The 11,042-nt window shown below is 45.8% G+C and overlaps 2 protein-coding genes across 2 annotated transcripts; one reads left to right on the top strand and one right to left on the bottom strand.

The window, feature by feature from the left end:
- On the top strand, positions 640 to 4,730 carry LOC8061923 (UDP-glucuronic acid decarboxylase 4). The gene is made up of 6 exons (XM_002440927.2): positions 640 to 1,387; positions 2,426 to 2,573; positions 3,458 to 3,537; positions 3,633 to 3,716; positions 3,882 to 3,956; positions 4,117 to 4,730. Exons 1-6 carry the CDS (start codon positions 755 to 757, stop codon positions 4,432 to 4,434), a joined length of 1,338 nt encoding a protein of 445 aa, XP_002440972.1. The 5' UTR covers positions 640 to 754; the 3' UTR covers positions 4,435 to 4,730.
- Positions 4,841 to 10,657, bottom strand: LOC8077900 (caffeoylshikimate esterase). The gene is made up of 8 exons (XM_002439610.2): positions 10,174 to 10,657; positions 9,732 to 9,831; positions 9,355 to 9,387; positions 6,328 to 6,474; positions 5,934 to 6,064; positions 5,707 to 5,844; positions 5,469 to 5,567; positions 4,841 to 5,351 (listed from the first exon to the last, which is right to left on the bottom strand). Exons 1-8 carry the CDS (start codon positions 10,195 to 10,197, stop codon positions 4,962 to 4,964), a joined length of 1,062 nt encoding a protein of 353 aa, XP_002439655.1. The 5' UTR covers positions 10,198 to 10,657; the 3' UTR covers positions 4,841 to 4,961.

Genomic DNA, 11,042 nt, shown 5'->3' with positions numbered 1-11,042 from the left:
GTCAAATATTTTAAAGTCGACTCTTGATATATGTGCATGCCTTACAAAATAAAATCTAGTAGATATCTGAATACCAACATGAATTCAAGATATTTATTTTGTATTCGTATCCAATAATACTCAGATTTAAATTAAAATATAATAAATAGCGCTACCCGTATTCGAAGCGTACATCCGGTCACTCGCAAAACCAAAACAAAAAAAAATCTTCGCTCGCCGGACCCTATTTCCATTTATTACCGTGTATCACTATCACCACAAAAAAAAAAAATAATTGTGGTTTCCATTTGCACTTGTGAGTTTTTAATTAACCACAGATGCCACCTCAGTTCCAACCACCTGGCAGGCCGTGTCACATGCCCCCACCGTCAGCAACGAGGACGGGGTAGCCGCCGACGAAGCCAGTGGGCAGGCCTCCTCCTCCTCCCGGTCGCACACCTGTCCCGGCGGCCTCCCTCGCGCACCAGATCACACGCACCGCCAGTCAAAGCTCGGCCAGGGCCAGCCCCCCACGCCCCCGAAGACTCGATCCCCCGCCGTCCGCCCCGTATCCAAGGGCCCCCCCCGCCCCCGCATCCCTTCCTCCGGCGAGCCACCGCTCCCCCCGCCCCCCCCCAATAAATACCTCTCCGCTCCAGCCGCTGCCGCTGCCACCCCCGCGAGACCGACCTGTCCGAATCGCGCCCAGGTCCCTCGCTGGGAGTCTCGCCGACGGCCCTCCCGCCTCCCGCCTGCCCCTAGATTCACGACGGAGATGGCGTCCGAGCTCACCTACCGCGGAGGCGGGCCGTCCGCGGCCGCCAGCGCCGGCGCCGGGGGATACTCCCCGAAGCCGTCCAAGCCGCTGGCCTGGCTGCCCCGCGCCGCCCGCTACGCCGTCGCCGAGAACCGCCCGCTCTTCGCGCTCGCCGGGATGCTCATCGCCGCCGCCGTCATCTCCATCGCCTCCCCGTCCGCCTCTTCCACCTCCACCACCGGCTCCGCCGCCGCCGTCTCGTCCTACTCCAACAACAACAACAACAACCCGCTCGCCCGCTTCTCCGTCGAGCCCGCCCACCACCGCGACGTGGCCACGCGCCACTTCGTCGGCGGCAAGGTGCCGCTCGGCCTCAAGCGGAAGGCGCTCCGCGTCCTCGTCACCGGCGGCGCCGGCTTCGTCGGCAGCCACCTGGTGGACCGCCTCCTCGAGCGCGGCGACAGCGTCATCGTCGTCGACAACTTCTTCACCGGCCGCAAGGACAACGTCCTGCACCACCTCAACGACCCGAACTTCGAGATGATCCGGCACGACGTCGTCGAGCCCATCCTGCTCGAGGTCGACCAGATCTACCACCTCGCCTGCCCGGCGTCCCCCGTCCACTACAAATACAACCCCATCAAGACAATCATATCCTTTCTCTACCAATTCCTTCACTTCCGTTCCTTTCATTTCCTTCATGATTCATGATTGATGCCTGGATCGCGATCGCGTCTATTTTTTCTTTTTTTCTTTTGGTGCCAAACAAAAAATATTTTATTTTTTAATTGGAATTTGGTTTCTACTGCTTTTTTGGTGGGGGAATCTGTTCGTTCCTGCGGGTTTTATCAGGTAGTAACGCGCAATGCATCTGGGGGAGGAGGAGGAGGACCGATTCACTGCTCCCTCCCTGAGATTCCGTGTCCGTCCCTGAAATGGGAATATGGCACGGAAGGAGAATTTTGTCCGGAGCTCGGGATTTGTGCCACGTTTCACTCTGATTTTTGGAGTTTTCTGCTCAACTGTGAGGCAAAGCAGAGCCAGAGCTTGGCCGTTTCAGATCTCTGTCTGCTAGGCTGCCCTTTGCTCAAGGTCAAGGGCGCAATCCCTTCTTTCCATTCAACGCAAAAGAAATTCTTCTTCTCTTTTTTTGCATCTATCTATGAAATCTGGCGTCAAATGTTCAGTTGAGCTCAGATTCTTGAGATGCAACTGAAGATCTCAAATCATTTGTGTTAGAAGAAAAAAACTGTTTTTTATGCTTCTGAATGCTGACTGCATTTTCCCGTACGTTTCAAATAGGAAAAACGTACTAGCAAAAGGTATAGCTGTGATCTGAACTCAATTACTCCGTACCGTTTTACTTAGCTTCATGATCTGTTAATGGAAGCAAAAAGTAAGCGCACGGTGTACCTGGATCTGGGTTAGTTGTGGACTTTGCTTACTTCTGACATAAAGGGGGCACTTCAATTTTCAACAACACAAAAGTTGACGTCCAAGTGGCTTTTGCATTTTCCACTTTCTAAGCAACTTTGCTTACTGTTCACTTCACGTAATGCTTTGCTTGTTTTGGAACTGATTGTGGAGTAGCAATGTGACAAAGTCCAAAGGGTGGCTGATTCATTCAGTTCCTGCTTGTTTTTGCTTTCTTGAGATGGTTTGTGTTAGCCTTAACCTTTGTGATAGCACAAGACCAATGTGGTTGGCACTCTGAACATGCTCGGATTGGCAAAGAGGATCAACGCCAAGTTCCTCCTCACCAGTACCAGTGAGGTCTATGGTGATCCCCTCCAGCACCCACAGGTGGAGACTTACTGGGGCAATGTCAATCCCATCGGTAATAACTCTTCTTGTTTATATTCTCTTTGTTGATCTCTTGAATTTAATTTCTTGCAGTGACAATTGATCATTCATGTTTGTTGGATCTATCATGATGAGGTTAGCTAATTGTTAGTTGGGTCATGCATATGGCAAAAAAAATAGCTGGAGCCTGCTTTTAGCAGGGAACCGCCAGCCACCAAATAAATGATCTCTCATGCGTATTCTTTCTTTGTCATGCTTTTGTATGACCTTGGAGAGAGCATAGTGTCCTAAATAATCTTTTAGAGACTCTAAAAAAATAGTCTTTTAGTGACTTGATTTTGGGATGAACAAAACCAAGAAAAGGAGAGGGAGGGACTGAGGGAGATGCAAGTTGGACAATTTACTGTTGCAAAGGGGAAAACTCTAAGTTGTCAATCTGGGTTCTTTTTTTTTTTTTACCCCGAGCAGTAGAAAGCAGAAATGAGCCCTTTTCAGAAAATAGTGCTGGTCCAGACTTGAAGCTTACTGTTGCATTAAACAAGTCCTGTATAAGCAATATGCAGAAAGGTGTATTGGAATCTTACTCTCTGGAGATGCTGGCTATGGAATCTTAGCTTCGTGGGCTCTTGCATGCTTTTTTGGTGGAAAGGGACAATGTTGGTAGGTGGAATTTGCTCCAAGAGGGCCACTTTGTGGATTCCTTTTCAATAAAGCAAGAGGGGAACACAACTATACTTGACCAATTATGCCTAACCAAACACCCACCAACCATTGCACCTAAAATAATGAATGAAGTTTGTTGAGCTATTTACGTAATATTTGTTGGCTGTTGGATACTCGATGGATTCTTTACAAAGTAGGCAAGCTCTTGCCTGCTCTTTGCGAGTTTTACTGATGGGTACGATTTCTGAATGACAGGTGTCAGGAGTTGTTACGATGAGGGCAAGCGTACAGCTGAAACGTTGACCATGGATTACCACCGTGGTGCCAACCTTGAGGTAACTTGCAATCCAAAATGTCGGTTTGGTTGGTTGGAATTCCATTTCATCTGTGACCAATTAGATTCATCTCGGTGATTTCTTGCTGTTTTCAGGTTAGGATCGCACGTATCTTCAACACATATGGCCCTCGCATGTGCATTGACGATGGCCGTGTTGTCAGTAACTTTGTTGCTCAGGTAAATATGCGCACCGCTGTTTATTCTAGCTACCGTGCTGAAATTTGGCTTATGCTGATCTGTTGTGAGAGGAAAACAGTGTTCATTCGCTGTAAAGTACTGCTGAAGAACAGGGCCGATTGGTCTTGTATCACTGAAATTAACTCCGTGTGATGATGGTTGCAGGCTCTGAGGAAGGAGCCCTTGACGGTTTATGGTGATGGAAAGCAAACCAGGAGTTTCCAATATGTTTCTGATCTGGTAGGTCTATCTCTACCTAACATATATTGAAAAAAAAAACACTTAGATTTGATTTTTCCCTTGGCTTTAGTGGCTTAGCCAGCAAGTGGGCTGCTTGAAGTATTCATTACAAGGAATTGTATTCTTTGCATTCATTGTACTGATTTGGGTCTTCTCCCAGGTTGAGGGTCTGATGAAGCTGATGGAAGGCGACCATGTAGGACCATTCAACCTGGGTAACCCCGGCGAGTTCACCATGCTTGAGCTTGCCAAGGTTGTCCAGGACACCATCGACCCCAATGCACAGATCGAGTTCCGTCAGAACACCCAGGACGACCCACACAAGCGCAAGCCCGACATCAGCCGTGCCAAGGAGCTCCTTGGGTGGGAGCCGAAGATCCCCCTCCGCGAGGGCCTTCCCCTCATGGTCAGTGACTTCCGCAAGCGCATCTTTGGCGACCAAGACGCCGCCGCCACCACTGGAAACCAGCAAGGTTAGGATGAAGCCGCACGATACTTGGGAAGTTTTTGGTGGCCTGCTTCTAGCCTGCTTGGTCGCTCTCCTTATACTGACAAAAGCTATGGCCACGTAGTTCGTTGGGAATGTGTTACTGAAATACCTTGGTTGATGCTGTAATGCTATTCTTTTTCCTGTATTTTTTTTCTCAGTTCTCTCAGTCCTTAGCTATACAAAAAAATTTCAGTTGAACCGTTGGAGATAAACCCGGATGATCTAATTCTTTGTTGATTGAGAGCATAGCATCATATATATGGTATAAATCACGGTTTCTGCAAGTGTTATGTATGCCTGCTTTGATGTGTGGTCCGTTTCTTTGTTGAAACGCAGAGGATGCCTACCCTGCTCTCATAAACTAGACTAGAACAAAGAAACAAACAAACAGTTCTGAAGATGAAACAAGATGACATCTTTTTATTTCATTCACTGTCAGTGTCAGGCTTGTTTCTTATGCCAATGTACAGTTCTTTATCAACAACTGAATAAAGAACAAGTGTTTTCCATGTCTACTACATCCTACACTGTTGCTGGTGTGGTCGACCGCCTAGTCCGCAGAGGCAGCTGCCGCGCCGCTGACTCTCGGTGCCGCCACTGCTGCTGGTAACGCGTGTGATTTTGGTGGTCGCCGCCTGGCGGTGCTTGTTCTCAGGCTCCGGTGGAGTCCTTGCCCGCTCGTCTTGCTCCCAGTGGCGACTGCGCTTGTCGAGCCACGAGACGATGTCGGAGAACACCAGCTCCACGTTCTCGTCAGGCTCGCCGGCGGTGAGGCCGTGCCACATCCCAGGGTACAGCTTGATGGTCTTGTCGGTGCTGGCGGCGCGCTCGTAGAGGGCGCGGCTGACCTCCGGGTCGGTCACCGTGTCGGCCTCGCCGTGCAGGATGAAGAATGGCATCGTCACCTGTGGAAACATACCAAGAAACGAACTGAAGGATGACCAGCAGTTGTTGCATCTGTCGACTGAATGAAAACAGCTAAAGCATTAGCCTGAGCCATGAGGGTTAGAACAACAAAATACCTCTGACAGGCTATCTTCCACATCCATGCTGGTCCTGAGCAGCTCCAGAGCTGTCTTCAGCCGGGGCTTGTCCTGGTAGATGAGCTTGTTCTTCCTGATCTGCTCATGCATGGTTGCACAGCAAGTTAATTCAGGGACCAGTCTCAAACTTCCGATATGTTACTGGTTGTTCCTCAAACAGCAATAATTCATCAGAACACACAGCAATAATTCAGAACACACATGTTTTTCTCTTGACCTTTTCGCGCTTGACGGGGTCCTTGAATGCCGAGTCGATGACGTCTTTGGTGGGGACGATCTTCCACTTTGGGATGATCTCCTCCACTTGAGTCAGGAGGGTGACCACCACCGGGTGCGGTTTCACTTTCTCTGAAATCTGTAATGTTGCTTACATTTCAAGCTTCAGAAACCAAGCAGCAAGGGTTTGTTGTTCATGGCAGTTTAGTATCGAAGTTCAAAGAGCACCTTGCACATTGGCGCCACAAGAACTGCACCATCCCAGAAGGTCGGATCCTTCCTGTGCAGTAGTAGAGCCACGGCTCCCCCCATCGACTCGCCGTACAGAAACCGGCTTTTATTTCTGTATTCCTCCATATCTGCAAAAGGAGTTTGTTTACCCAATATTCAAACCAAAGTTTAGTGAGATACCAAGCTGAGTTATCATCAATTATCTAAGGATATATAGAGAATCACAAACGTAACATTATAAATTCACTCTCAAACTAGTATATATACTTGTGATAACATTTTTGGCCTGTTCTGACAAAAGTAGTGGCCGTAAATATGTTACAAACTTCTGTTAAATTTCTGAGGCAATTTTCAATAAAAAAAGATGAAAATGCAAGGAATATGTTTTTACCACAGATGGACTTGAAGAACCTGTCGCAGTCAGCCACGAGGTTTTCAAACTTCTGGATGTAGCACCTGGCGCCCATGGACTTGCCGTGGCCCTCATAATCGATGCCAAACACACCATACCCTGCTGTGGCCAACTTGATCCCACATGCTGCCAGTAAACCATGTTCCCCCACCATTAGACAGGGCATCATGCTACACAACAATTTTTAAGTGAAAGTAGCAAGGCAGCCAGCAGCGTTCATGATCCATGAACACCGCAATGATCGATAAAGTCAACAGATCAGAATTCAGAGAAAGGCCGTTCACGAAAAAAAAAAGATTTCAGAGAAATAAACAGAACGACTCAAACAATTCTATTCTCAGCGATTGTATTTTTGGACTTGAAGCACAGCAGAGTTCCACAGAACAAGTAGGAGTAAACTCAAGCCTTGAGCAAGTGATTGCACATTGTTTGGAATATGGTTAGGTTCTGATGTTTAAGTTACGTACCATAACCAGACTAACAAGTTAGTAAACTTGTTAAATTTTAATTCTTGGGATACATATTTACAACATATGCAACTACAATCCCTGTTCAATAAATCCTGATGACTCAAAACTAGATGCCAAGTGAAGGGGGACCAGTAGCTGTGTGAAAGTGTAATTGCTTCTGTGGACCTGTTCTGTTGCATGCGAACCGCAGGAAGAGGATGTTTCAGGGGAACCACCAGTTACTGCCTGATGGTCCATAGACATATATTATATATATCAAGAAAGTAACTCACTTTCTTACAACATTAATTCAGACATGAAACCCCACTAGCTTTTGGTCACTGAACGCACGCAACAAACAACTATCTTTTCTAGAACCAGGAGGGACGATGCACAAAGTCTCAGCAATGCGATGAGGATAGTGATAGATGAATTTTAGAGTTTGAAATTTTTGTGGCGTTGATGTAAGATGATGAAAGAAAGAAAGGACCACGTCGTCAACATTTAAAAACGAGGTGCCTGTTTCTTGAAGTGATCAGGAAATGCTGTTGGATGGTAGCTCACTAGTCAGATTTGTCCTTGCTTTTCTTTATTTTGAGCATGAAAGTGACTTGAGTCGAAAACTGTCGCTGATTATAGTAGGGCCCAATTTCCAGGTCAGTTATGTGCATACCTTATCCAGCACAATTCTCTAAAGGATTGTCCTAAAAACTAAACTAAATTGTACTAGCACTGTAAAATAAACATAAGTATCAATATAACCCCCTTTCTATTTTCTGTTTGTAGAAATAACTACAAACAGAACAGTTTGATGCCAAAGTAGGACCATAGTTTCCTTGCGTTAAAAAAAATCCATAGTATATTGTCTTTTTTTTGGTAGACATATGACATAGTTTCCATATGTCTATATCATCTATCTTTATTTGGGAAAATATGGAGATGTGTTTCCATGAAGTCAAACAATTATAAATCCAATTGAGACATTCCAGTTCTTACTAGCTTATTGAAATTTTATGAGCCAAATGATACAAAGAACATCGGAAGTTTTCCAATTAAGCTAGGGAATAAATGTGGTTGGAGCTCAAAAGTATATTTCAGGTAAATAACACAAAGGTGTCACATTGCCATCAACAGACCTCTTTATGAAAAAGTATCTTTTATTTGGCCAAACAAAAGCAAACCCCCCCGTGCTAGTGCTACAAGCCAGAAGAGTAGTATACGTAATTACCACCTACTAACTTTAGACGGAGTAAAACTCTGAACAGGTTTAATTACCAGCATTCTGATGAGCTCATATCTACAAATTAAACAGAGCAAAGATGAAAGAGAAAAGGAACCTAGGAGAGTATTCGACAAGGTGTTAAGATAAGATCTCTAGGGAGGGCTTGAGCCTCATTGTAATATGTTATAGACCCCCTTTAGCGCTGCCAAAGCGTTTGTACTGCAAAAACCTTCTTTCTTAATACAAAGATGCACGAACCTTTCGTGTATTTGAGGAAAAAGGAAAGATAAAATGTAGGGCACGGATTAGAAATATACATGGGCCGGGATGTGGGTGTCCATGCGTTCAGATTTCAGAAATATGGGTGTATATGTGTATACCATTTAGTAGACCAGAGCAGCTACCCCCCCCCCCCCTTTGTGACACCTGCTTGTAGAGTCGTAGCAGCAGTTATCATAACATATATTAATTGAACAGTCAAGTTCATCAGAGCACTGCATGCATCCCATAATTCTTCAGTTCCCTGTCGGCGATTCAGCGTTCATAGCTTCAATCATGCACCTTTGTCAGAGTAGAAACAACCTCTTCTGCCTAGAGAAGTGACCAAAGAGCGCAAGGTGGTTTCTCATGCTTTTTGGTGCTTATTAATTAACAGCTCCCTATATGTGTCTCATTCTGTTTTATGATGCTAACCACTCCTCGATCGTTCTTGATGTCTTGTAATGCCCATCTTTTACTATCATTTACGCTATGCCACTGAGAATGTTACGTAACTCTCAAGGCTCCTGATAATAATAATTCAAAGCCTCACAGCTTCTGAACTCCCACGAATATATCCTAATGTTATGATGAGTGTGTAGTTGCAATGTTAGTTCTTTGACCACTATTAGTAGTTTACTCTAGCTAGATGATCGAGTAGATAACACATGAAGAAGAACAAATTCTACCCACATCTCAGGGCAAATGGTTTTGGTGCCGTCTAATATACATAAGAAAAGTTGCATATCTAGAAATACCAAAACAACCTGTAAATTGAAACTGAGGGAGTAATTACTAACAGGCATGCATCTAGAAGAGCACGTACGTTAATGGTATATTAGCGAGCATCAAAGTAATTAACGTGAGGTCTGAATTTTTGTGATAGGAGGTACATGTCCTTTGTCCTATACACATCATCACACACCAAGAGTTGTTAGTGGAACTGAGACATCGATCGATTTCGCTTTTCTAGCTACCGATCATGTGTTGTGTGGTTTATTTGTGCGCCCGAAAAGGAAAAGACAATGAGGAGGAGAAGGACATGATCACGGGCATGAAAAAAACTCAGGGGCGTACCTCTCATGAAGTCGCTGCACTCCATCCCGTAGCCTGAATTGAAAAGCAACACATGCATGCACAGGAACAAGCAAGTAAGGAAAGGTCAATGTCAAAACCATGCATCCTTTGAATCAAACTCTTTGTGCTTTGATGATGCCATTCTAAGCTAGCTACGTACTATTATTATTATAGTCATAGTACTGTGGAAAACTTTGCAAACTAGCTTGGTATAGAGGAAAACTTAACCGAGATGACGCATTGGTCTAGTCTTGAATCGATTTGACGATGATAACTTGACCAATGCAAACCAACGGGCTTAAATTACAATTGTGCGGATGCATGGTGAGAGAGAAATTCAAGTGTAGAGGAAGCAAAATAAGCAGGCGCGTACGTACCATGGCAGAGGAAGACGAGCGCTTTGGGTGGGGAGGAGGACGCCGGCGGCAGCCAGCCGCAGGTGAAGAGCTGCACGCCCCTCGGGTTCCTCACGTACTCCTGCAGCATCCGCCGCCCGGCCGGCCGGCCAATCATCAGAATCAAACAGTCGACAGATAATAAGAGAAAAGAACCATCGAAATTAAATGGAATTAATTGCATCTAGCATGGAGATGGACTGATGAAGAACAGAAAACTTTGGCAGGAATTGAAGCAAGGAGATAGCGGGGCTAAACTACAGATTCTTTTTTCTATACTTTTCTTTTTTGATTGATTGATTGATGTCAACAACAAGCAAACTATTATTATCACTAGACTGAAACGCCATCATATATCAGCGACTCAATCCGAGCCAAAGATGAAGAACAGAAAACTTTTAGCAGCGTAAGGAGCTTTGCTCACCTCATGGTAGACCACGTCCATCATCTTCTGCAGGCTGCAGCTAATAATCCGGCCGTAACCCCTCCTCGAATACAGTATATCAGAGCTTGGAGAAGAATCAGACGGCAGCAATACGCAGGGAGGAATGAATGTCACAGAGAGAGCGCATGCATGCGCAGCTAGAGATGTCGCTAGCAGAGAGATCGAGGAGGAGGGGGAGGAGGAAGACGATGGAAGCGGTGGGAGGGAGACCGACGGGAAGCGTGTGGAGGAGGCGCAACACGTGCCGTATGAACGCGGCCCGGGCTGTATAGACAGGGAGACGAGGTGCGACGTGGGCGTCCGTCAGGACTCAGTCTCAGGATATGGGGGATCCGCTGCGGTTGCCGGAACGGAACAACCACCCTGCCGCTGGCCACCGTTTCAAGAAGAGACAGGTTGGTTGGTACGGTGGTGTCTGCCGATCTGATCCGCGCGCTCAGTCGTCATCTGCCGGGATCATCATATCTACGACCTCCCCTTCTTCTCGGGATGCACAACGGCAGGCAGGCACCGATATATAGTTTATAATACTCTATATACAGATCAAATGACGAGTATCTTCGCTTTTTCTAGTACTACTATCTTCAGCTGGAGATGATGGCTCGTGGCTGTAACGGGAACACGGAATGGCAACTAAACCCTTTTTGCAGCTGGTCCTAATAACTTAAGATGAGGGCCGTATTTGGTTGAGCTTTCGAAAAGCGTTTCTACTGTTTTTAAAAGAAGTTTTTGGATGTTGTAGCACATTTGTAATTATAGTAATTAGTGTCTAATTATAGATTAGTTAGGCTTAAAAGATTCTTCTCGCAAAATACACGTAAATTGTTTAATTGATTTTTAAAATTTAT

This window comes from Sorghum bicolor, chromosome 9 (assembly GCF_000003195.3).
Source record: "Sorghum bicolor cultivar BTx623 chromosome 9, Sorghum_bicolor_NCBIv3, whole genome shotgun sequence".
In the NCBI taxonomy this organism is placed as follows: Eukaryota; Viridiplantae; Streptophyta; class Magnoliopsida; order Poales; family Poaceae; genus Sorghum; species Sorghum bicolor.
The sequence above is the reverse complement of the archived record's forward strand: the minus strand, read 5'-3'. Positions and strand labels throughout refer to the sequence as shown.

Bases quoted from the DNA above. Each gene is read 5' to 3' on its own strand.
- LOC8061923 (XM_002440927.2), top strand. From the start codon at position 755: ATGGCGTCCGAGCTCACCTACCGCGGAGGCGGGCCGTCCGCGGCCGCC. The intron at 3,717-3,881 runs GTAAATATGCGC...TGATGGTTGCAG, and splicing joins TCAGTAACTTTGTTGCTCAG to GCTCTGAGGAAGGAGCCCTT. The intron at 3,957-4,116 runs GTAGGTCTATCT...GTCTTCTCCCAG, and splicing joins TCCAATATGTTTCTGATCTG to GTTGAGGGTCTGATGAAGCT.
- LOC8077900 (XM_002439610.2), bottom strand. From the start codon at position 10,197: ATGATGGACGTGGTCTACCATGAG. The intron at 9,832-10,173 runs GTGAGCAAAGCT...CGGATGCTGCAG, and splicing joins TGGACGTGGTCTACCATGAG to GAGTACGTGAGGAACCCGAG. The intron at 5,568-5,706 runs GTCAAGAGAAAA...ATGCATGAGCAG, and splicing joins ACCCCGTCAAGCGCGAAAAG to ATCAGGAAGAACAAGCTCAT.